The sequence below is a fragment of the Phycodurus eques genome, chromosome 2 (genome assembly GCF_024500275.1).
Source record: "Phycodurus eques isolate BA_2022a chromosome 2, UOR_Pequ_1.1, whole genome shotgun sequence".
Classification (NCBI taxonomy): domain Eukaryota; kingdom Metazoa; phylum Chordata; class Actinopteri; order Syngnathiformes; family Syngnathidae; genus Phycodurus; species Phycodurus eques.
This window is the reverse complement of record NC_084526.1, coordinates 10,755,208-10,781,140: the sequence shown is the minus strand read 5'-3', so window position 1 is coordinate 10,781,140 and position 25,933 is coordinate 10,755,208. Positions and strand designations below refer to the sequence as shown.

At 40.5% G+C, this 25,933-nt stretch overlaps 3 protein-coding genes across 4 annotated transcripts; 2 read left to right on the top strand and 1 right to left on the bottom strand.

Annotated features, from left to right (window-relative positions):
- Positions 1–431: 431 nt before the first annotated feature.
- LOC133415387 (THAP domain-containing protein 6-like) lies at positions 432–6,592 on the bottom strand. Its single transcript, XM_061701412.1, has 5 exons — positions 6,417–6,592; positions 3,814–4,006; positions 2,408–2,524; positions 2,057–2,161; positions 432–1,903 (listed from the first exon to the last, which is right to left on the bottom strand). The coding sequence occupies exons 1-5, from the start codon at positions 6,494–6,496 to the stop codon at positions 1,727–1,729; spliced, it is 672 nt and encodes a 223-aa protein (XP_061557396.1). The 5' UTR covers positions 6,497–6,592; the 3' UTR covers positions 432–1,726.
- Positions 6,593–6,744: 152 nt separating this feature from the next.
- Positions 6,745–10,884, top strand: mpc1 (mitochondrial pyruvate carrier 1). Of its 2 annotated transcripts, none has more exons than XM_061666860.1 (4): positions 6,745–6,972; positions 8,737–8,833; positions 9,886–10,018; positions 10,205–10,884. In XM_061666860.1, exons 1-4 carry the CDS (start codon positions 6,898–6,900, stop codon positions 10,224–10,226), a joined length of 327 nt encoding a protein of 108 aa, XP_061522844.1. In that variant the 5' UTR covers positions 6,745–6,897; the 3' UTR covers positions 10,227–10,884. The 2 variants fall into 2 exon arrangements, with proteins under 2 accessions (XP_061522844.1, XP_061522837.1); XM_061666853.1 differs by having other exon boundaries at positions 6,747–6,968.
- Positions 10,885–11,399: 515 nt separating this feature from the next.
- Positions 11,400–25,508, top strand: kifbp (kinesin family binding protein). Its single transcript, XM_061666804.1, has 13 exons — positions 11,400–11,876; positions 13,832–13,930; positions 13,991–14,070; positions 14,143–14,201; positions 14,391–14,515; positions 14,673–14,766; positions 16,196–16,308; positions 16,428–16,577; positions 17,164–17,238; positions 19,122–19,284; positions 19,378–19,552; positions 21,045–21,230; positions 22,651–25,508. The coding sequence occupies exons 1-13, from the start codon at positions 11,421–11,423 to the stop codon at positions 22,787–22,789; spliced, it is 1,914 nt and encodes a 637-aa protein (XP_061522788.1). The 5' UTR covers positions 11,400–11,420; the 3' UTR covers positions 22,790–25,508.
- Positions 25,509–25,933: the final 425 nt, after the last annotated feature.

Below are 25,933 nucleotides of genomic sequence, written 5' to 3'. Positions count from 1 at the left end.
AATTCCAAGAGTTGGACTGAATTTCACAAGGCTGGTTCCGTTTAAAATGAGATCTTTGCACACGTTCAATTTAAGATGGTTGCATTTTATTTCCACTAAAGAATGGCATTTGCTTGAAAACTGGTGCATTGGTGCTGAGCAATCTTATGACATTGGGTTCTAAAGTCATTTTGTTTGAACCCTTGAATGCATTTGCCATTTTTCATTCATTTTAATATTTTAACTGTATACAGTACATCTGTATAAAATACACTTACCATATTAGGTCATAACATTAACTGTTCTTTGGATAATAAGTCAATAGTGAATAGAAGTATCTCGAATCATCTTTCCTCAATGAAATGAATTGAAATGCCATCATTCCAGGCTCACAGTTTTTTTTTGTATTGTATTTTATTATAAACGCATAGAGTAATGACAAGCCAAATGTAAACAATTAGTTTTTGTCACACTTTTTGCATCAATTAAATGGATGACGTGGCGCTCCTCGTGTGTGTGTTTTGGCCACCTGGGGCAGTATAAAGACCACAAATATGCTACATGACACTCATTAGCCTGTCTATGGGGTTTCCCATTATGTGTTAGCATTAAGCTAGTAAAAAGCGTGTTTTGTTTAGTATGAGAGTAAACTTCAACTGGGAAAGGCAATAAACAGCTTGAAGCTTATTTTTTGAAGAATTGTTTACTAATTCTATCTGCCAAACTGCTCGTATCTCAAGTTTACAGTCGCAAGTAAAAAAAAAAAGGCTGATGACGGCTTGTACCTCGAAAAACTTGAACGTCAGGTCACTCGTATGTATGTATCTCAAGGGACTATCTATGCACGTATGTGGCAAAGACTCCGTGGGGATAAAATAGAATGACATTTATTGACATTTGTACAAGTTAGAAACAGGAACAATGAAACTGTTGTGTGTCTCGAGTAAATCAAAACACTTAACATCACCTCGGAATTATACAACCTAATGGTGTATGAGGACTGTTTTGCATGAATTCTTCCTCATACATGCACCTTGTAAATCGAGGGGAGTAAGTCTGGCAATGTTAAAACCTTATTTTATTTATTTATTTAATTTTTTACACTGAACACAATGTACAGGTACAGCTCAATAAATCTGAATAGTGTCAAAATCTTTAGTTCAATAGTTTGTGTGTGTGTGTATAGGTCAATTGGAAACGCGAAACTAACTTTAGAGATGCACTACACACAGATTTAAATATGTCATGATTTTCTGTAATATGTATATTTTTTTATGATTACAGCAAAAGAAAATTCATAATTCACTGTCTCTAGAAACTAGAATATTAAATAACAAATAATGAAAATTATTTTTAATGTAGAAATTAGGCAGGAATTTTGACCTCAAAGTATTTTTTCCAAATCTTTAATGAATCTATATAATGTGTGAGTACTGCAATAAACGGAATTTTCTACGATATTCTAATTTAGTGAAACGTACCTGTAAGTAATTATCAAGGGAGACTGCTGGTTCTCTATGTTGAAATGGATTCCTTCAATGTGCTCCCCGAGTGAAAACATATACTTTGTGCCAATCTCTTCCCGGAATAATGTGTGAACACAGAATCCTTATGGTATTTGCTCAGGACTACATAGCGAACGGCAGCTCTCACAACCTGAACAGAGCTATCAAAGGGAATCACCAAGCCACTATTTTTCAGGTTCAAAAGATAATAGTTCTCGCTGAACGGTGGTGATTTTATAGCCTCAGACACAAGACTTGCACAAGGGCTTGTGCAGTACAGCTATTAGACTTTTCATTGCCCTTCGTTCTCGTACCAGCGCATTTCTCTTCTCCTTCTCCAGGTTCCAAATTCTAGTTGCAGCCTGACTAAACTTGACCTTCAGAGCAGCGGGAGAACTGGGCAGCGAATAGTTGTGGTCCTGGTAGAAAAAGGGATGACAAATGTGTGGTTGGCCACCAATTAGACAGTCGTTTATAGATCCTGCTGCGAGCACCATGCGATAATTGAGACCAATCCCATAATCCTCTCACCTTTTTGGGATTTAAAAATACAAGTACAAATAAATACTCACAAGGTCAATATTAAGTTGATGCTTCTTTTTGGTAACTTTCTGAGGGGTGGGTAATGGTAGACTGTTACCTTTCCTTGAGGTTGTCGTGGTCCTTTCTGCTTCAGGCTACAGAAAAATAAAATATTTTTTAATCCCACGAGGGAATACATATTAAGTGGCGCCTTGCAAAGCAAATTTAATTCGTTCTGTGACCACACTTGTGACTCAAAACACTCATACCGCAAACAATCTTTCACCATTCAAAATGAATGGCAATGCTATTTATCTGTTCCAGCCTCCTCCCAAACAACAACAACATTTAAAGTGTTTTTTAATAAGACCTCTTACGGACCTAGAAGTACAAATACTTACAAGGTCACTATTAAGCTGGAATTCCTTTTTGGTGGCTTTGTGAGGGCTGGGTAATGGTAGGCCCTCCTGAGCTTTCATTGACGTTCTTGTGGTTCTTGGCGTCCTTTTTCTCTCAACCTAAAGAAAAAAGAAATATAGATTAGATTGAATATTAATCCCATGGGGGAATACACAGCATTAAAGTGGTGCCTTCGAATACAAATTTAATTCGCTCTGGGACCATGCTCGTAACTCAAAACAGTCATCTCAAATTATCTTTCCCCGTTGAAATGAATGGAAATGTATTAATCTGTTCCAGCCCCCCCCCCAAAAAACAAATATTTGTGATAATTAAGAAAAAAAAGCACTAATATGTTATACTTTACAAAAACAGAGTAATAACATCATTGATTACAATGTTTGTGCATCTCAATTTAATGTTTAAATTCCATTAATTGTGCTGCTCCTTCTGGTGTGCCCACCTTGTCCACCAGGGGTCAGTATAATAAAGTCATACAGACCCAAATGAGTAAGAGTGACCACTACTGCCAGGGATTCAGTCAGCTGCAATAATATTAGCGGTTATTTGGCAAAGGATAAAGAATATATTCCTGCGATAGTTTTTCTACGTGTGTTTCTTCAGCATTTGTATTTAAATATCTGTTGCTTAAAGGGTTATAGCACGGCGACTATTGATGCTATCTGTACTTCTTTGTTTTGATTGACAGTACAATTCAAATGAGAGTGGCATTTAACAGCTTCAAGTCTCTTTTTTGAAGGATTGTTCCCTATCTGCCAAACTGTGACACGAGTTGAGTTCACTGCCACCATACAGCGCTCATAATTCAAGTTTGGGCTTGTAAGTCAAAGCAATTATCGTCCGAATGATGATCGGAAAAAACTCGTAAGTCAGCCACCACTGTATATGGGAGAATGGACAACTGACCCTCGGACAACTGGTCCTCAGAAGTACAGTAAATTACAAAGTTTCTTTGAATCTTACCAGAGGACCAGTTGACCACCCAGGTGTCCGAGATATGCATTTTTGAGGACCAGTTGTCCTACAATCCTCTGTGTGTGTGTTTGCGCACAGCTGACGCCCTAACACTTAGACATGTGTAAAGCTTAAAGAAAATAAGATTTTAGCATGTCACAGCATTGTTGTTGATTCTGACTAATTCATGTCATGAGGTATGACAAAAACAACTTTCAAATACACGCAATTGACATACAGTGAGCAGATAAATACTAATAGCATGAAAGCAGTGATACAAACACAAGTAGGGTGAAAATAAGTGTGCACTGGATCGCAATTGGTCATCTTTAAAGTAACAGAAAAGGTGTCATTTTCATAAAAACAATAAAACTCCCCAAAAAAATAAAACTCAAAAAATGAGTTGCTCCACCCTTGTAAATGATGCACCTACTTTTCTTGGACGATCCGGGAAGTTAAACACTGATGGAATGACACCAACTCTAATCCGGCAAATCTGCCCAGTCCTGTCAAAATCATCTTTCATAAAATGTTGACTGCAGAGCACAGTCTCATCAGTCGCAGTAAAATCCTTTCTCCTCAGAGCTTTTTCCCACTGTCTCCTGATCTCATCACCTCTGGGAAACCTATACGAGGTAAGAAAAGTAGACAGAAGTAAATAAGTCTGTACACAACAATATATTTTAAAATAAATCATGCCAATAACTTAAGGGCAAAGAACCTAATTAGCCAATATACTGGAGACCAAATGTATTTAATTTGATAATTATAACCTTGTTTACTAACATTTCAAGGATTTGAGAGCAGTCCTTAAGAATTGCCTGTAAACCCAGCATTTAGCAATACAGCGAGTGATCCATGAAACATTTCTTAGCATGTAATATTTCAATGACATAGATGAAGACTGTGTGTAAAATGCCTTGGTCCAACAGCAGTGCTGTATGCTACAACCTGATAATATTTAAAATTATTTGCTAGCTCTTGCGCAATGTCAGTCACATGGAGGGTTTGTCATAAAATTGGTTTGGAGGTAGAATGTAGTCGTAGAGGGGAATCTGGATTTACTGTATAGCCGCGCCTTGAGAAACAAGTTTCATTTGTTCCTTGATCACGCTCACAACTCAAAATCATTATTGTCCATTGAAATGAAGGGACATTACATTAATGTCATTTCATTTGGTTTCACAGAGGTGGAATATTCCTTTCCCCAAACCGATCAAAAGTTATGTAAACGGTTGGAATAGTCAGGTTGCGTTCTGTCTGCGCATGCTCTGTCTGTAAACGTGCAGTGCTGTCGTCGTTTACGCACTTGAAAATAAAATAGAGCATACAGAACCGGTCTGCAACAGAGAGCTTGTTTTTAATACAAAACAGCATTATAATAAAGGTGTAAAAACAATTGCAACCACTGTGGTAAATGGACGACTGACCTCCATCTTGCTAAATCGCGTGATGTTTACGTCGATATGTGCATGTCACACGTCTATAAAACGGCTGTTCTGATTAAATGTTAGCTCACGTCACATGTAAACAGTTGACCTGAGATCTTCAATGAGAATGATTTCAATCGGAATGACAAAAACTTTCCATGAAAATCGGGCCTAAGACAAACAGAACAATCCAGTTGGAATTCATTCAATGCCCTGGAATGCTTCTACAACTATACTAAAGCTACTATTAACTCATTCACTGCCGTGGATGTGTATATTCATCAGCTGGAATCCACTGACTAATATATTCGTCAAAGTACATTTTTCAATGGGTAGGTGTGGATAAGGGGCTCTGCCCAGTGATTCTGTCAAGCTTCTACATAACTGTAATCACAAACAGGTGCCACTAGATTGCGACAAGCTATAGATTTGGGGGTGAATCTCAGCTTGTTAAGTCAGTTATGAGGGAGAGAAACACCAACACAAAGGGAGTCGGACTATTTTAGGTGCTTGCCACTCGAACAGAATATGTACAGTATATGTATGTTTGGTATAAACAGAGTGTGTGTCATATTAAGTAGTAGAAAGTGTGTTTGTGATTGTGAAAAAAGATGCCATTCATTGTGTGAATGAGGAACGGCATTATGAAAAGCCCCTGATGATCAACTCAAACCCATGCAGTGAGTCAGTGTCGCTTATTGACTCGTTTCTTATTTGTACATCTGTAAATAAATCATTTCGCCATTAATTAGCCCTTTCTCAGTCTCTGTTTTTGTTGTTTTATAGTTTGAGACGTCACAAAAGCAAGAAATATTGGCGTCAAATTCATGTTTCTGCTTTACGTTTCTTTTCACAAAAAGCTTGTTTTCTCCACTGTTTGGTGAAAAAGAAAGGTGTTTTAGATTACACCAATCCATGTTCTAATTACTAAAGAACAGAAAAAGGAAGAAAACAACTTGTTTTTCTGTTGAAAGAAGATAGTCTGTTTCTTTTGGTTAGTTACAGTGCTCATATTTTGACAGTACACAATCTTCTGTGGGTATTGAAAAATGAGTCAAATGCTCAAAAATGGCTGGTAATATGGGGAACTCTCACCAGATCACCAGAGCGCACCCTGGTCGCTCTGACGAGGGAGAGACAACGTCAGAGCGTCTGACAGGAGGAGCGTGGACAACGTTCAAAAAAGGCGGTCGTTCGCAAAAAAAAAAAAAAAAAAAAAAAAAAAACCACTCTCACTCGCAACTCTGGAGTTAGGGGCGTCAGATTGAATTTCCGACTGTACCCATTGTTTTGACAAGCGCTGGCAGTGAATGAGTTAATCGTCTGGTATTTTGGCGATCAAGCAGCTAGCTCGGGTTAGTTTTGCTTGTAGCTTAGTTAGGAGACTGCGGTCAGGCCGCCAGCCTCTACTCGAAGAGACGAAGTCAATTCAAAAATAAGAGCCTTACCAATAAATACACTGGCATCAATGCTTCGGATTTAAAATAACTATGTAAAACTATCTCTCCGTTATAAGGCTGCCAGTTACTTCAGTTACTAACGCTCTCATAGACTGGGAGCTCTCAACAATATTGTATCATGAAAAAGAGCCCCAAAAAAGTCTTACTTATGAAAGGTTATTCCCGCGTCCCTTGTTTCGGCTGTACGGCGTCGTGTGCAACCGTACGCAGCACAATGCGCAGGCATTCTTGTTATTTTTCGTTTTCGTGTCGTCTACAAAAACGAACACTTTGCCCCGACTAGCTTAGCCTCGCCGTAGGCACGCACCTCAAAGGGAAATGGACGTATCGTAGCTGCCCTGCTGACAAAGCAGAATGCTGCCGTTAAGACCCCACTTTGCGACTGTGTCGTAAAGCGAAAATGTTGTAGTTGTTGTGGTTGGTTACACTCTTGCACACTTGGTGGCGGTAAGCATTTAACGTTGTTTGCAATCCACCGATATGTGGAAGAAGAAGACTGTTGTGGACGTGGTTGGTTGGAAATTTGACCGGACGTCCTCTAGTCTAAATTCTCCACTCAACTCATTGCCCTTCAAAACAAATTTAATCATTTATCGGTCATCATAGATAGTAGCCAACCGTTAAATAATGGCTGGGACAATTGCACGGAAAGCTATAGACCACCTGAAGAGCAAAGAATTCAGAGACTACTTGATGAGGTATGTAACAAAAGCTGCTATGAACAGATGTGCTAATGTACCGAGCTCGCTGTTTATAGTATACTGCACATCGCTCACAAGTGACAGCCAGTGACAATAGCTAATTTTTAACAGACTGTTCTTTGAATCTGAAAATTACTGTCTTCGAACTGCAGTACTTGCATGTTATTTTTCATTGAAGGACGAACCACGTTTTGGGTTTCTACCTACATGGGGTCGCCTTGTTTATCCAGTTTGAAATTACAAGACAGCACAAAGTGGACCAACTAGTATCTCAGTCTTTATTTAAACTCAACATTTAAATGGCTGAAACCTAGATTATAACTACAACTTGGTTGTTTACATATTGTTAAAACAGGTATTCTGCACATTGGAATGCGTACCGACAGGAGGCTTCGGTTTTAATAAAAAAAATATTGAAAATGTAATATACTCTTTATAAGCCCTCAAGAGGAAATTCATCTCACACTCTGCTGTATTTTTGTGTTGAACACCACACAGAGAACCAAATTACACTCATGCAGGCAAACAGTGCTGCACCTCTTGAGCTGGGAGGGGTGTGGTCAGTGCCTTGCTCAAAGGCAGTAATAGTAATCCGGAAGCCGACTATAATGACCCAATTTAATAGTTTTTCGTGATACGAGGCGTTTCTTGGTAGTTTTTTTTTGTTTGTTTTTTTGCTTTGCAAAAAAAAATGCATTATGAGCCCTAGATGGTGGCAGCAAATTTAACAACAGCAGCAGTTTGGCAGAGATTGAATATGTCTTAAAAAAAGACAAACACTTTTGTTTATTGAAAAATAAAAAAGAGAATTATACATTGTTTTCAAAACAACCACATAACTTTGCCGTAGGAAAGTCCTCTAGCTTGATGCTAACACACAATGCAAAACACAGCAGATGGGCTAACGAAACAAGCACTGAGGTTGCAGTATTACTCTTTAAGCAATGGATATTTGAACAATATTTTTTATGGTCCTGGAATGGATAAATCAGATTTTAATCAATTTCAAAGGAGAAAGATGATATGAGAGTCGAGTATTTCAAGTCACCAACCTGGTCACACAACGACTTGAACTCGTAAGTTAAGGCACCACTGTAGTTGCAGTTTTACATTTTTGTTTGCAGTGGCCCCTGAACTGTGACCCTCCGGTTCCAAAGTGCAATTTCTTATTGATGTTGATGAGTGTTTGGCATTTCTTTGCTCGCCTTTATTTAAACACACACTACAGTTTTATGGCAAACATGTTGACTTAAACCTCTTAAATATAGAGAAACATTCAAAGACATGCAAGTATTTTTTGAAAGCAGGACTTCAAACTGTTTCACATTCAAACATATATACAGTAGATGTGTGATTCATATGTACAACCAGACGTGGACTACTTGATATGGCACATACTCTATGACCAACCTATAAAACTTTTGTCTTGACTATTTTTTTTTATTTATTTTTTTATTTTTCCTCCTCTCTTCCATGCGGCCCTGAATATTGAAAAACATTCACCAGCACAGTAAGTCTTCTTTGTTTTTCGGCCCTACTGTTTGATAATTTTTTTCTTTTTCTGTCCATTATGAGAGCATAATGGGTGTAATATTTTAGAAATGTATTTCAGAATTTGCTTTTTGTAATTTTATTGCTGTTAAAATTACAGACTTGGAACATAATCGATTATTATATGACTGTTATTTTAGTACAGCTTTAGAAGCATTTGATGAGTTTATGACATGATATTTCTAATTGCCTCATTTTGTGTGTGTGCTTACAGCATTTCTGGGGTCCAATAGCAAACTGGGGTCTCCCTATAGCCGCCTTCAGCGACATGAAAAAGAGCCCTGAGATCATCAGTGGCAGAATGACCTTCGGTGCGACTCATGCACACGCTATTAAGCATGCTTAAGTATACGACTATGCTGCATAATCTACTTTGTCATAGCTTACGTTGTAGCCTCTAAGGTAGAACAATTTGTCCCAGGACGCTGGTCGACCTCCAGTTTGTTGTCATAGGAACTGATGGAATTCATACATTCCAGTGTCACGAAAAGATGGCCGGACATTCTCCTTATGAATTCTTTGGTAGACAGCAGAATTCATGATTCCATTTATCACAGCAAGTCTTCGACGTCCTGAACAGCTAAACAGTCCCAGACCATGACATTATCCATAGATCCATCCATCCATCCATCCATCCATGCATTTTCTTCTGCTTATCCGAGGTCGGGATGCGGGGGCAGTAGCTTTAGCAGGAAAGCCCAGACTTCCCTCTCCCAAGCCACTTCCTCCAGCTCTTCCCAGGGGATCCCAAGGCGTTCCCAGGCATGCTCACCAAACTCCTCCCACGCCCGAGTTTTTGCCTAAATGACCACCAAAGCTGCATTCCGCTTGGCCAGGCGGTACCCATCAGCTGCCATAGGAGTCCCACCGGCCAAAAAGGCCCGATAGGACTCCTCCTTCAGCTTGACTGCATCCCTCACTGCTGGTGTCCACCAATGGGTTCGGGGACTGCCGCCACGACAGGCACCGACCACCTTATGGCCACAGTTCCGGTCGGCCGCCTCAGCAATGGAGGCGCGGAACATGGTACACTCGGCCTCAATGTTCCCCGCCTCCTCCGGAACATGAGCAAAGTTCTGTCTGAGGTGGGAGTTGAAACTCCTTCTGACAGGGGATTCTGCCCGACGTTTCCGGCAGACCCTCACAATACGTTTGGGCCTGCCACGTCGGACTGGCATCTTCCCCTACCATCGGAGCCAACTCACCACCAGGTGGTGATCAGTTGACAGTTCCGTTTGACAAAGGAAAACATAGTGTGACAAACATGCAAAAAAAAATAAGAAATCAAGAAAAGGACAAACACTTTTTCATACCACTGTAATGTCAATGAGGCTGCAATCAACCTTTCTTCTTCTCTTCTCAGCTCTTTGTTGTTACTCGCTGCTCTTCATGCGTTTTGCCTACAAGGTACAACCACGCAACTGGCTGCTATTTGCTTGCCATTTGACCAACGAGTCTGCACAGCTGATTCAGGGTGGTCGCCTCATCAAGTACAAGTAAGCCCGTTTTGTTTTGAAGCAGCCTTTTCGCCGTAACCCACATTTTTGAAAAAGCTTTTAGAATTGTGCAGTTGTTATGAAAACCACAATAATTAACATGCTACTACTGCTCTATTTTACTCTAACCTGATCATTATTGTATCTGTAAAGAACAAAACAATCTCTTTCTGTATTGTGTTTCAGCTTGGAGAAGAAGACAAATTAGTGGCAAAGTGAAGTGTTCCCTGTTCCACCACACTGATGAAAGAAGCTACACAAATGTGTGTGTTCCTCTAATCACAGAAGCTGTTGCTGTGTTTCCATCTCCTTTAACAATGATTGATCATCCACATTAAATTATACTCACGTTTTACAAAATAAAACAGATTATTCCCCCCATGAATATGCAGCTTTGATTTGTATTTGCATTGTTAACCATGAGTGAATGTATGCTCTGATAATTCACTTTGCGTTCTAGAGCCGAAGGTTCCAGTTTTTTTTCCGCATTTTTTTTTTTTCATTTTTAATAACATTCCGTTGGAGGATTGTTAGACATAATGTTTATTGCTTTTTCACCATCTTATTGACAATGTTACACTGAAACTAAAGTCTGAACTTGGGTGACTTGTATCTCTGTTCGACAGAGTGAAGAAAAGCAATAGACTGTTACTCAGGCAATGAAAATAAAATATAGAGTTGAATGTTGCCAAATGTTATTCGGCTAGCAAATATCAATATTTCAGTCCCGCGTCTGTTTCTGCTGACAAAGCCTGTAATGTGTGTTACTTTGTGTGTTATTCTAATTTATTGTATAACCAAATCAAAATGTCCCTTATCTGATTGTTTGGGTTTGTAAAAAATAAAGTCTAAAACCAACTTGAAAATACTGTGTGGTTTATTAGCATTTTAATGTATTTTTATATTTTGCTATATGGATTTAATTTCAGAGAAATTACTGAATTATTGTTACATCCAGCACAAATTTTTGTTCAAATAGTTGATGAACTATATTAAGCATGTTTATGTCAGTTCCACTCTCTGCAGATTTGCATTAAACTAATTTAAGTCAATCAAGTGACAGAACAATTAAATGCTCTTCCACTAAATAGCAGAAGTTACAAATAACCTGCTTATCCACCGGTTGCCATTGATTAAATAGACGACTATAACCTTTACAGATCGACATAATTTGACCTTCGCGACAGTTTTGAATGCACGTCCAAATCAACCATTAAGTGCCTTCACGTGACAAAAGGAGGAATATGCTGTACGTCGTACAGCACAAAGATTGTGAGCAATTTTTTTGTAGCTCCTTCTATGTTTCCACCAGTAGGTGTCAGTACTGTATATATATATATATATATATATATATATATATATCGACCTCTGAATCAGATAACGTCAAAAGAAGAAAACAAACATGGCGTCCCTCAGCAGCGACGAGTGGACAGCAATCTGCGATAAATATACCATCGCCCAAAACCTCACTGAAGTCACATCTCGAAACGACCCAGAAAATGACCCTTTTCGTTCCAAGTACAAAGCCAGAGACCTCCTCCGAGAAATACACTGCTCGCTGAAGAGTTTCGAAGCCGGTGACGGGGAGGAAGACGGCGAGGCGCAGGGCGGCGACCAGCGGCCGACCGAGGCTCCGGTGGACGGCCAGCTCGAGGAAATGTTCGAGCGGGGCTTCGACGGTGACTCGCCCAGCGGACACAGGACCGCGAGGCTCGCGGCGGTGGAATATTACCTGGGCGTGAACCATGTGGACACGGAGGAGCTGTCGGCCGGCCAGGAGCACCTCATGAACTGCATGAAATTGCTGGAGAAATGCAGAGTGTCTACCGAGAATGTGTCGTTATTCATTCATGTCCGGGTAAATAACTCACTCGTGAAGATGCCAGTTATGGGCCGTCTCTCAACCACATTTACAACCTAAAATCTAATCGTTCCATGAAATTGTATTCATTTATTCCCAACAGTCTAGTCTCTTAATTTCATAGCAGTTGATCTCAAGTGTGCCGGACCAGTATATTTGTTGCCTAATAAGCCATAAATAAGGACAATAACACAGTTTCCGTGTTTAAAAAAAAAAAAAAAAATGTCGGTGTGTGCTGCAAATAATTAGAAGTACATTTGGAAAATATTCACATTATTATGTTGTGGGAAATCTTGTTTAAAATTATATGAACAATCTGAAATTCTTTAACAAAATTAGTGCAGTTTAAACCATATTATAAATCAGTGTTTTCATTTACACGCGCAACTCACAGATGACGGGAGAACTATATGCTGTATGTACATTTAAAAAAAAAAACTTATGAACTAGATATCGTTTTAAATTTAAATACATTTACACGTCTGGAAATCTTGACTAACCTCACACCGTAGAAACTATAAAGTGGGAAAATTTCAGAATGAGGGTGCCGTTGTAAATGAATACATACTGTATACGTACAACTTGTGGCAGTACATGAACAAAGCAAAAGGATTCCACCAAACCATCCTCTTGAGCTGAAGCTGTTGATTGATATTTTGCTATATTCAGTCTCTGAAAATATTTCTACTGGAGGTATTCATTTTCACAGTACTGTATTCACAGTGCAAAGGTGGCACAGTATTTTATATGAAGTCAGAATCAGAATGGTTATAGTTATTATACAATTAGCAGTGTCACAACATTCCTCCAAAATGACAGTCTGTCAAAATGCTAAGTCTGGTTGAAATAACCACTTAAACAACACACCAAGAATTTTGAAAATTGGATGATGGTTTCCGGAAAAAATGAGTTTTTAGTGTGTGTGTGTGTGTGTGGGTTGGGGGGGGGGTTATTTGGGGAATGTTTTTGTACAATATTGCCTATAGAAAATCATGTAGAAGGGAAAAAAAAAAAGCTTTCAAATTAGAGTATAACATCCATCCAGCCATTTTCTGTGCCACTTATCCTCACTAAGGTCGCAGGCGTGCTGGAGGCTATCCCAGTTCTCTTCGGGTGAAAGGTGGGGTACACCCTAAACAGGTCGCCAGCCAATCGCAGGGCAAATATAAACAGACGACCATTCGCACACACATTCACACCTACAGGCAATTAAGAGTCTTCCTAACCTACCACGCATGTTTTTGGGATGTGCGAGGAAACCGGAGTACCCAGAGAAAACTCGCGCAGGCACGAGGAGAACATGTAAACTCCACACAGGTGGAGCTGGGATTTGAACCCCGGTCCTCAGAACTGTGAGACAGATGTGCTAACCAGTCTGTCACCGTGCCGCCTGAGAGTATAGCAGTATAACGTAATTATTTCTCAACAAATCCCTTCGACGCTTTGATTCGTCTGCTACTCGGAAAGGTTTTTATTTTTAATTTTAATTTTATTATTATTTTTTTCTTTCTTAAACTGCAAACTACCTTTAAAGGAGGACTGTATCGTGGTGACACTGGCTAAAGTTGATGAACTTGCACTTTTGGTGTCTTTTGCTCTTTTATCACTTGGTCATAGACAATTTCATGACTGAACTTCAAATGATGAATTGTATTGGTTGTGTTGCCCTGGGGTGCAGACATGACAGCGCTACAGACTGAAAACAATTATCATCACAATTGCAAGATTTAATGGCGTTATCAAGTATATGTACTAGGTATAGGCGAGTACTCAAATGTAAGTACTTGCACTCGTACTCTGTTTGGAAAAAGTTGTATTGGTGCATCCCTACTTTCTTTAAATATAATACGTACTGTAATTTAGATGACAGAGTGCAATATTTCTGCTGTCCTGAATCATGATTATGTGTTAAGTGATCCAAAAGTGATAACCACTTGTTTGTGTGATTCCAGAACCAGCTGGGCATCCTCTGGGCAGGTCGGGAGGAGACTGAGATGGCACAGGGATTCCTGGAAACTGCTGAGGCCATTTACCTGCGCTACATGAAGGAGGTAAGATTTATTGTGGTTCCACCATTACAGCATTTCAAATAAAATAAAAATCATGTGCAGGATGGAAGTCCTCCCACTGATTTGGTGGAGTATTTTGCTACCAATGAGAAGCTGCTGACACATCAGGAAAAGAACAAAAAGTAGGTTTATTTTTTATCACAGTTTGCTCCTTTCTTGCCTTCCATTTTTATATTAATCTCTTCTTGTACCAGGTTTGAGCTGGCCTACACACACACTATGTATTACCTTGCTCAGGTCTATCAAAACCTTGGTGAGTCTATTTCCTTTGACCCAGATATTTAAAGAATTCAATGCTTTTCATCCATGACTGTAATATCTTGATATTGCATGCATTACTGCATGTTTCTGAAACTGACAATCATCTGTATCAGAATGCCTTATATTAGGGTGACATCAATTTTTTGTGTTGTGGAAACTAACAAAACAAGTGTTTTGAAAGGTCAGACAGAGCGAGCTGCTGCATATTGCCACAGCACCCTGCAGAGACAGCTGCAGTTAGGTCAGTTCAGTCCAATGGAGTGGGCTCTGAACGCCGCTACACTGTCACAGTATTACATCACAAAGGTGAGGCACGGTTGGATGTGAATTGGCCTCTAAAAGTTGTTTCAAGGATTATAAGATCATACTTGCTCAATTGGTTGGGGTTATGTGATCTGCATCCCAAGCATAGTTGTCGGCTTGTCAGTGTGAGTCACAAGGTATGTGTGTGGTATATCCTCAGGGGCGATACATGGAGGGCAGACACTGCCTCTCAGCAGCCACCGTCATATCTGGTTTAGCAGGAGAAGTTCCATCTGAGGCTGCTGCGCAAGAAAGTGAGTGTTTGTGTTCACCATTTAGTTAAATGTTCTCGTCTCGTCCTCGGGTCACATTCGCTGCACACACAGCTGTTTTGTTCTGAGTTTCTGAAAGTCTGAGGACAGACCACTCCCGAGCACCGGTGACGACACCACATTTCTCCGCTTTCTGTTCTTTTCCCCCCCAACACAATGCAATACATTGGTGCAATCCGTTGTTGTTATCATCGCCATGGTAATGGGTGTATCCGGTCCAGTTGACCGGTGACACGTTTTTTGGTCTCGCCTCCCTAACAGTGTTTGATTTGACAAGATAAAAGCCCAGTAAAAAACGAGATACAGTGGTATTGTAATAAATGTCGTGTCGTGTTGCCAGTTTTATGGCAGTAGTCTGACGTAGTGCCAATCGTGAAGACCACATTTGTCTTGTAGTCTGATCCAGGCTTTAAGGTCCATGTACTAGTATGGTTTTTGTCCTCATTAGTAAGCCCATTCAGCAAGCGACTATGTTACAGAACATAGAGTAGAACAACTGTGGATTACAAGTAATGTTTTTCCACTACTGTATGACATTTCAGCACATTCATTGGACAACTTATAACTAGTAGGGCAACTACATGTTACTAGTGAGGCAAAACCGTGTACTAGTTGACATCACATCTACTTTGTGTACCTACCAGATTCAGTTTAAGTAATTTCTTGATGGAACAGGTCTGGAGGTAATCAGGCTTGGGTGTGATCAACCAAACCAAACCAAAAATTGTGATTAGCCACAATTAATTCATGATTTAACAAGGGGGGGTCATTACTTTTCCACACAGGCCAGGTAACTTTGAAGAGTTTTTTTTCCTTAATAAATAAAATCACCATTTAAAAACAGCATTTTAAATTCACTTGGGTTATTCATTCATTCATTCATCTTTCCGTTCCGCTTCACCTCACTAGGGTCACGGGCGTGCTGGAGCCTTTACCAGCTATCTTCGGGTGAGAGGCGGGGTACAATTTAGAGTTTTCAATTAACCTACCATGCATGTTTTTGGGATGTGGGAGGAAACCGGAGTGTCCGGAGAAAACCCACGCATGCTCGGGAAGAACATGCAAACTCCACACAGGCGGGGCAGGGATTTGAACCCCGGTCCTCAGAACTATGAGGTAGTCGTCCACCGTGCTGCCCACTTGGGTTTGATCTTAAATGTTAAAGTGGGGAAACTATGCAAAAATAGAAGAATTTGAAGGGGGCCAATAATTTTCTACGGCACTGTCGTTATTGCAAACCTTTTTACTATACGTCAATATTGTTTTTTACCTTATCTATAAATGACCTGGCCCATCTGTCTGTTTTAGAAGTCAAATACTATAACTAACCTCTGATCAACATGTGCAAGTGTATTAGTTTCAAATTCAAATACAAACAAACTGATCTAAAAGTCCCTTCCCGCTCTTCCAGGTGACACAGAGCGTGAGCGTCGGGATCAGCTCAGGCAGAAGAGAGCTGAGATAGCAAGATGCTGGATCAAATACTGTCTCATCATCCTTGATGATGCCAAGAAAGCGCTTGAGGTGATGGATTGTTTTTTCACGACTCTAGGGACCTCCTGTGTCCAAACAAACCCATGACAATTGCTTCTGTTGCATACTCATCTGTCTCTCTGTGTGTGGTTGCTCTCCTGTGTGAGCAGGACAACATCGGTGAGCTTGATACTGATCTTCAGGAGGAGTTGAAGAGGAAGAGGAGGCTTGAGGTGGAGGAAGAAGAAAAGGGCAGGAAGAGTGCTCTGCTCTTTGGCTCTGAGGACACTTTTGACTCAATCGCTAGCCTGGAGGAGAAGGTCAGTGTGCATATTATGTTCTATTTTTGCATTTATGAGTGTAAAAGAGGCGGCACGGTGGACGACTGGTTAGAGCGTCAGCCTCACGGTTCTGTGGACCCGGGTTCAATCCCCGGCCCCGCATGTGTGGAGTTTGCATGTTCTCCCCGTGCCTGCGTGGGTTCTCCGGTTTCCTCCCACATCCCAAAAACATGCATGAATTGGAGACTCTAAATTGCCCGTAGGCATGACTGTGAGTGCGAATGGTTGTTTGTTTCTATGTGCCCTGCGATTGGCTGGTAACCAGTTCAGGGTGTACCCCACCTCCTGCCCGATGACAGCTGGGATAGGCTCCAGGACGCCCGCGACCCTAGTGAGGAGAAGCGGCTCAGAAAATGGATGGATGGATGAGTGTAAAATATCATGTTATTGAAAATACTGTGGTACAATATTAATCTGCTTTTGTGATACTTTTAAACTATGCTGTGTATATGCATGTACATTATTTCACCTGCATAATCTAATTAAATTCAATCCATTAGGGTTAAAATGTTATAAATAACATTAATACTGAAAATGATAATGGTGTCTCATTTGGGATTTCCAGGTGAGCTGCTTGCTCCCGCTGGACTTTACCGAGGCCAGGAATGTATTTTTGGTGGGACAAAACTCTGTCACGCAGGTACCGTAACTTCAAGATCAACGTGTACTACAAACAATCACCTACTGGGTTAGAAAGAGTAATTCATGATGGGAGTGGAAATTGAGTGAAGTGTGTTTGTTTATTAAATATTACAGTAGTAGCTTGACTTACATAACTTAAGTCCACTAGCTTAATGCTAACACACAATGCAAAACGCCACAGATGGGCAAAGGAATCGCATTGATGTCATGGTGTTGTAACTTTTTTTTCAACGGATATTTGAACGCAAACGGTGCAGCAACTCATTTAGCCAGACAATATAAAAATACACTCATGTTATTTCTAGCCTCTGCGAAAAACTACTAATATTTCTGCAGCTTACTGAATCACTTGTGAAACACTTCTTTGTGCATGTCTCTGTGGCTCTGTTCACACTCCAGGTGAAATCCAATAGTCCCACCCAATAGAAGAAGAATAGAAGAAGAATCACCTTTTATTGTCATGAACATGCATGCATGTACACAAAATTTGTTCTCTGCATTTAACCCATCACAGTGAACACATACACGTTAGTGGAACACACTGCAGCAGATGGCAGCTGAAGCGAAAGACAATGTGACATATACCAGATTTTGTTTCATGTCAATGTGATTCAATTCGTATGTGAATATGTCAATGTGATCTCAATTCGTATGTGGATATGAATCTGATATGTATCGCATGCAAGTGCAGTAAGGACGCTCAGGTCGCGCTCAGCCGACCTACACTTCATCAAAAGGCTTTTTGTGTCTGTTCATGTGCGTTTGTAAGTAAGTGGACTCACTCATTTAAAGCACTAATTGGAGTGCCAATGTTACAAATTAGATGTGTTAAAGGTAGAGCGTTTTTTATTTTGGACACATGTTCAACCTTTATGACTTGAACTACACAACTGTTGTAGAAATCTCTTTTAGGACCAATACACAGAGACTGTTCCCATTTTGTTGCAAAAAAGAAACCAGTTTAGGCCCAGTACACACATAAAGACGTCGGACTGTTTTTATCCCAATTTTGCCACTTCCCAACCAAGCACGTCAAACACCAGACTATTTTATGTCTTATAAGATTATCCTATATAATTATCCCTGTCTGAGGTGGGGTAAAGTAGAGTGGTCCGAAACAGGTCGGGCTGACAATCTTAAATAATGAAACGTGTTCAATATTTAAGACTACAACTCTTCGTGTGTGTGTTTCTCGAGTCATGATGCCATCAATTGTGATCTGAATCGGAATGTAGCAAATGAAACTCCCTGACGCAGGAACAACGAAGCGACCGTAAATGAAAACAGTTGTCTTCCCGATGTTCTATATGTACATATTCTTTTTTAAATAAAAGTGCGTTCCCCAGACAGCAACAAGTATTTTTATTGACAACACGGCATTCTAAAACAGTCCCACCTCCATTCCCTTCGGCAACACGCGGCAAAGATCGGTACGTACCTGGAAGTGTCTCCCAGTCTTAGTTTTTGTGAGATCACACGTGATCACGTGAGATTTCGAGATCGGCAGCAGAAGAGAATCTTTACGTGTGTGGTGTTATTGGTTGAGATTATCGGAGCGTACCACCTACATTACATCCAAAACTGTTAAATGCCAGTTTTTAAAAAATAATTATATGTGAGGTATGTCATAGATAAAAAAATCTAGTAAGAGTTGAAAATGTATGTTGTACCAGGCTTTAGATTAGACAACTCTGAATATTTAGTGTTTTCCTTTTTTTCCCAAGCTGCTATAATGGATTGTGTGCAATACTTTGTGACAATCGGTAGGTCGTCAGACACGATTTTCCAAACTGCTGGGAAATATGTGGGAAAGTGTTGGAAGCCGTGTAAAATCTTCATCAGTGCTCTTTCTTTTTTTCTGTGTGCGCGTGTACCTCTCAGGCTAAGGAGTACTTTCAGATGGATGGCTATGTGACGGACCACATTGAGATCCTGCAGGATCATAGCGCTCTCTTCAGAGCTCTAGCCTTCTTTGAAGAGGATGTTGAACGACGCTGCAAGATGCACAAACGACGGGTTGACATGCTGGAGACCATCTGCATTGGTACTCTTCTCACTTGAATAGCATTTACTATGCTGCTTTTTCATTCAATTGTAGCGCTATCTTACATAAATGCTCATGCCCGCCTTTCTATAGAACTGAACGCCCAGTACTACCTCATGATCCGCAGACAGCTGATGTTTGAGCTTGCCGAGACCTACAACGAAATGATGGACCTGAAACTGACTCTAGCCAACAGACAAGCTGACACACAGTCTCTTGATAACCACACCATAAAGAAATTCAACAGCCTCTGCTCTGCCTCCACCAAGTGAGTGTAAATTTAGCTATAGCAGGTTCACTGTAGTTTTGTAAAGTTCGCCAAAGGTGATACATACATTAGCTTTATATGGCCCGTGTGTATTTGGTTCCCCATCCCTGCTTTCCACATACAGGGAACCCACACTTCGTCGCGGTTTGCTATATACACAAATTCATCCATCCATCCATTTTCTGAGCCGCTTCTCCTTACTAGGGTCGCGGGCGTGCTGGAGCCTATCCCAGCTGTCATCGGGCAGGAGGCGGGGTACACCCTGAACTGGTTGCCAGCCAACAAATTCATTTATTTGTGGGTTTTTTTTTTTTCTGTGGAACTTATCAGCTACTTGCTTAAAAAAAAAAAAAAAAAAAAAAAAAACCTCACCTCACCACTGTTTTTGTTTTTTTTCCCCCTTGTAACACCCTAAAATGCTGTAAGTAAATTTTGCTTGTATAGCAGTTTTCACAGAGAGGGCTCATAAAATCCTCCACATAGATGTAGAACACAGTCATACATCTATAGAATACAGAGTAACACAGCAGTTTACATTTTACAGTTAGCACAAGGGGGGGAAAAAAACAAATCAACAAGTAGGGCTGCATCTTTCGTATATTGTTAGAATCGAGCATTCTACTGATTACCACATTGATTCATCGAATAATTGTATAAGAAATATTTTGTATTAAACACAGTAACATGTATGTGAAGTGCTGGTATTATTTTTGTACACCTGGGGTCTGCATCCTCATGTTCCACTATTGTTTCCTTGAGTGTGTATGGCTTTAAAAGGCGGGGCCTGACGTGGTGAGCGAAGTAGGCATCAGTGAATGAGAGTGTAGATTTGGCTAAGTTTTAAAGGACTAACCTGTTAGCCAGTCTGTATGTTGAGTGACTCAACCTGCGTCAGTGGCCATTGGCAGCTCATTTATGAATTTGCCTATTACTCGTTTTTTTAATTCTTAGTTGTTTAATAAAGTGCACCTGTGCCTGTGTCTATCCTTGACCACTTGTGCTTTCAGTGGTGCATGAGACTGCAGTAACATCAGTCCATGTGGAAAAAAATAATCTCTATGAAGCTTCAAGGAACGTATTTTGCTTTGAGCTTTTATGGCAATCACTTTATTCCAGTTATTCGATTAATCAGGTTGTTAACAAAGCCCTGGTATATTTGACTGTAGTACTTGGTGTCAAGGAAGTATGTTGAAGTGATACTTTTCAACTGAGAGACAAATCATTGTATGTCAGGAAGGAGTAAAGTTTAGCCTAGGTTGTTAGTGGAAGTTACAGACAGTATTCACCAAATGTGTACGTAAATCGAATCATTTGCAAGTGCAAGTGTTTTGGGATTATGATGTGTTATATTTGTTTTAATTTAAACTACTAATATAGGCAACTATTTATTGTGCGGTGTCAATTACTTGTGTAAGGCAGGGCTTGATTCCTCTCATCGGCTAATAGGTGAAGGTTTACTGTACTCAGTAACTTTGAACCCTCCCCTCTCCAGGTACTTCCAGATGTTCCTAGATTCCCTGCGTTCTCCGGAGGGGAAGTTTCCCGAGCACCTGGAGGAGGAGGTGCTCAGACCGGCCCTGGTGGCCCGCTTCAGAGTAGCCCGACTGCACAGCCGCCTGATTTGCTCTCTCCCGCTTATGCAGCTGGACAACCTCAACAACTCACTGGAAAACTACAAGTATGTCGATACGCACCCAGCGCACACTTCATCCGTCACATCTGCACAATCTAGGGAGAGCCAATAAGAAGGCTGCAGTAAAACTTTTGCCTTTACAAACTTGTCACAGGTGACCTCAATGTGCCATTTTTAAATTTTCTCATGAATGCCAACTTATTTCTTCTGCCAACTTATTGAGTATTTCAATGAGTTCCATAAATTTGTATCCTGTTGGGTAAAATAAAAATGTTTAGTTTATAGCATGGTATAAAAATGCAGTTCTTAGGTAAGCCAATGCTGCTTTTTTATTTTTATTTGTGCCACCTAGTGGACAAGTTGGCAGCATAGTTTGAAAAACGATTAAAAAGCAACTACAAAGCATATGTGTCACAGCGGGATACAATTGTGCTCAGTTTTGATTGACACAAACAGCTCAGACACTGTTTTGAATTAAATGGAACTATAACTAAACAATATAAGTAAGTTGAAAAACTTGTTAGCATTTCTGCCTCACAATTCTGAGGTTTGAGGTTTGAAACTCTGTACTTCTTGTGGAGTTCACGTTCTCCATTTGCTTGTGTGGGTTTTCTCTGGGTACTACGACTTCCTCGCACATTCCCAAAACATGCATATCAGTTTTATTGAAGAGTCCCAATTGTCTTTTGGTGTGAATGTGTTGTTGTCTATACGTTACCTGCGATTGACTGGTGACCAATACAGGGTGTACACCATCGCTTGCGCAAAATCAGATGAGCTAGGCTCTAGATGGTATACTCGTAACTCTAACGAATGGCAAATGGACTGCACTTATATAGCGCTTGATCCACACCATCACAGTGCCCAAAGCGCTTTACAAAGCCTCACATTCACCCACTCACACACACATTCTTAACGAGAAATAGTATAGAAAATGGATGTTAACAACATGATATAAAAATATTTAGGAAAGTCAGTGCTTTTTTTTTGAATTAGTGGGCGAACTATAGTTTGAAAAGCAGCAAATAGTGAGGGTTGGGGACCTAACCCTGCTGAAGAGCAAACATCTTCGTTATTCACTCCCCCCAAAAGGTTTGTAATTTCCTATAGATGTCACAACAAGGCAGCAAAGAGCTACTTTTATCTAAAGGAGACTCTTCAACTCACTTTTTTTCTTTTTCTTTTTTTTTTTCCAACTCACTTCAAATTGTATCATTGGCCACAAGATGCCACCATTGGTTCCAAATAAAGACTGTTATTGCTTATGCATTATAAAGATAAAAAACTAACCATTATTGTCTTTGTAAAGGCCAATATTTTGACCTTGACCTCTTGTATTGGCTCTCTTGGGATTGTGTAGGTAATGCTTTTTGCCAGAGAGCGATTTATGGTCTAAGTAAACATCCCAAAAGGAATATAATACGTCCCAGATAATGATGATGATCTCCTGCTGCCTTTCATCCAGATACATCGTTCAGTACTGCGAAGCTCACCCTGAGGCCGCCGGCGCCGCGGAGTCTGAGCTGGAGTTGAGCAAGGAGATGGTGGGCCTGCTTCCTCTCAAAATCAACCGCCTCAAAGCGAGGATGGCTGCTAACAACTGAATTTTGGGCGTACAGTATTTGAATTTATCATTCCTCGTTCGTGCCGTGTGTGCATGCTGTGTGAAATCAAGTGTGTGGCCACATACAGAGAATACATATTCCCTTCAGTACAGCTTAAAGGGGACATATTATGGAAGACTGACTTTATAACATCTTGTTTGCAAATTGTTGTGGCTTGTCATTGGCTCAGCACTATTCGAGGTGGTGTGAGGCCTGGTGCACTGCACGAAACAGATCTGCTCTTAAAATTAACAAATTCCACCATTGAAAGTCTAAAAACTGTTAAAATATGAAAAACATTTTCCTTTTAACATAAACTATAACCTAACCTTTACTAGGGATGGAAAGTTTTTTGAAAACTGTCAAAACTGTATGGTTCGACTGTTTTGGCTCTGTCCGCATGTGTTCCCATTCGGTTCATAACGTGCGACTCACCTTTTTCCAATGAGGCGACGGTGTTACGCCAAAGCACAGTAGCAAGTTAGCCAAGATGGCGGTGCGGATCGTCATGTGGGTAATGCGATGCAGCTGCCAACAATATTGAACGGGGCGCATCACCAGAGATGTTGCTTTGGAGAGAACAGATTCAGACCCGGGAGAAGCAGTAAGTTCACGGTGGTACTATCGTGTCTTTTCTTTCCAACGCAATATCTCCGGTTCCTCGGCTTGGCTACTCGGTAGCGCGACAAGTTTCTCCAAGAAACCACGGTCATGATATCGCTATAATGACTCACTGAGGTGTTTTGATTAACACGGAAAGTTTGCTTCACCCGAGGATACGCGATGCTAGCATGTAGCGAGCTAGCCTTTAAAAAGAGGGAGGCATAAACACAAACTGTTGCAATTCCCACACCATTTTACCTGATTTGGATGTAAATCCACTCAAAGCTGAATTCTGCAGCAAACATGTATTGTTCATTTCGTTTCAAATCCATTGTGGTGGTGTTTAGAACCAAAAGGATGACAATTGTGTTCATTTCCTAAGTGTTTATGGTCGTGACTGGAACCATATCAATGCTGCTCGTGACATAAAGATGAAGTTGAGTAAACTTTATGCATAAGCTGAGCTCATTCACGTATCATCAGTAGACCTTTGTTGAGCGAAGGCACCTATTTTACATTTGAAAAATGAAATGTCACGGTTACCAACCAAACAAAAATATAAAATGTCTGAATACTGAAAGCTCGTCGAGTTTAGTCACAAATGTACTTAGTGTGAAATCTAGGCTTGTTGATGACAAAGCTGATATATTTGCAGGAAGCCAACTTATTGTGTTGCATGAATAGCAACAGGTGGGTACACAGCTTTATTGTACCTTTTGCCATCCAATGGAAGAGCGTTTAATTGTTATGCCTGTCACTAAATCCCACTGGCATGAGTAGACGAACTAAGATGTATTTCTGATTAATTAAAAAATGTAATGATCATCCAAAATGACACACAACATAATTTTCTTAAGAGTCAACGTGTACCGAACCGAAAACCGTCACCACAAAACCGAGGTACGAACGATGTGTTTTGTAAACCTTTCTACCCCTAACCTTCACAAATCACAGTGGTGGAAAGACACAACTGAATAGCTAGATTTAATGTATACAACACTATTTAAGTCCTTTTGTCATGTTTTTTTTTTTGTTAGTCATGATGAAGGAATTCATGTGCCCTTCTCTTACTCTTTCTCTGCTGATTGATGAACAACTTTGAGGGTCAAACACTTCACCAGTGGATTGTATTTATGTGATGCCTGGATCGATGTAAAATACTTAAAAGCCTTCCTATGTTTTGCCTTTTCAAACGTCATGATATAGATCCCCCCCATCTTAATAGCATCATGTCAATGTAGATAATGTATGCAATGGTAATAAATCATGCAGTTATCACCTACAGTAGAATGACTATTTTCTGACGTTGCTTTTATTAACCTATCCATTTTCAAAACCACTTCAGCGCTGCACGGAGCTGGAACCTATCCCAGTTGACTTCAGGTGATCACAATCTGGATTCGTCAACAGTCAATCACATTGCACATATAGAGACGGACACGTCCTTTCACACTGTTACTGAGTGGAAAATGAACTCATGGTGACTGCACTGAAGTTAGGCGAGTGAACTATTACATCATCAGTGGCTGCTTAACTCAGAATTTCCAATTTCATTTTATAATGACCCCGAGTGTGGGAGGTGACCAAAAACCAGGCGGGGACATAAACTCCACAGCAGGCCCCACATTCCCACAGGGGACCACCTGGCTCCCCCACGGGAAGAGGAAGAGGAAGAGAGGTGGCCGCGGCAGGACGCAAGGAACGGAGAGAAGAGGGAGGAAGCAGGCCCGAGGAATGACGGGGGCCCCACCAGTAGCCAGAGCGGGGGACTCAGGCGGGCACCAGCTGGCACCGCCCTAGCACCCGCGGAACATGGGCGAGTCACCATCAATGCTCCCCGGACGGTCATCCCAGTGGTTTCCGCCAACCGAGATTGGGAAGGAGTGAAGAAAGTCCCACCCACACACACGCCGGAACTGCAAACACAGGGACAAGAGAAGAAGATTCTCTACACCATGCAAATTGATCTAAACTGCGAGAAAGGAAAACAAAATAATTATAAAACAACAAGCTCGACAACAAAGAATACAGAAGTCAAAAGTTTACTTGTACACGTACAAAATAATCTTATTGTCATTGTGAGTGGAATTGATTGCAAAAGAGTCAGACGCATGAATAAGACTCATTTGACCGCAAGGCTTTTGACCAAATTCACGCTGCTTCCTCTTTTACGATGGTTGCGATTTCGTAGTGAAGCCATCGCTGTAAAATGGCCACATATTGTTTAATGGTTACATAAAAGTAAATTAACTTAGCATCAAATATTTATGAAGAGCACTAGACTGGTGAATGTATCCTGGGGACATTTTCAACGTGTTGATGGTGAAAAAAGACAAACTCTCACGTAAAATGACGAGTGTGAGTGGAAACTTAAAAAAAAGAACTGACGAAAACAAAACTATTAGAACATCAGCCTGTGTAGCACCTGATATATTTAAACTTCTTGATTATTTTGAAGGAAGATAGGAGCAGCAGCTGCATGTGTTGTAATGCTCTGAAGGTTTGTGTCACTTCCAGTCAACACTAATGGGGTGTAAAACA

Coding starts and splice junctions, on each gene's coding strand:
- kifbp (XM_061666804.1), top strand. CDS start 11,421: ATGGCGTCCCTCAGCAGCGACGAGTGGACAGCAATCTGCGATAAATAT. Junction 13,931..13,990: donor ACCTGCGCTACATGAAGGAG/GTAAGATTTATT, acceptor AATCATGTGCAG/GATGGAAGTCCTCCCACTGA. Junction 17,239..19,121: donor GACAAAACTCTGTCACGCAG/GTACCGTAACTT, acceptor TGTACCTCTCAG/GCTAAGGAGTACTTTCAGAT.
- mpc1 (XM_061666860.1), top strand. CDS start 6,898: ATGGCTGGGACAATTGCACGGAAAGCTATAGACCACCTGAAGAGCAAA. Junction 8,834..9,885: donor CAGTGGCAGAATGACCTTCG/GTGCGACTCATG, acceptor TTCTCTTCTCAG/CTCTTTGTTGTTACTCGCTG. Junction 10,019..10,204: donor GGTCGCCTCATCAAGTACAA/GTAAGCCCGTTT, acceptor ATTGTGTTTCAG/CTTGGAGAAGAAGACAAATT.
- LOC133415387 (XM_061701412.1), bottom strand. CDS start 6,496: ATGCCTGCGCATTGTGCTGCGTACGGTTGCACACGACGCCGTACAGCC. Junction 4,007..6,416: donor GCGGGAATAACCTTTCATAA/GTAAGACTTTTT, acceptor TACCTCGTATAG/GTTTCCCAGAGGTGATGAGA. Junction 2,162..2,407: donor TCCAGCTTAATAGTGACCTT/GTAAGTATTTGT, acceptor ATTTTTCTGTAG/CCTGAAGCAGAAAGGACCAC.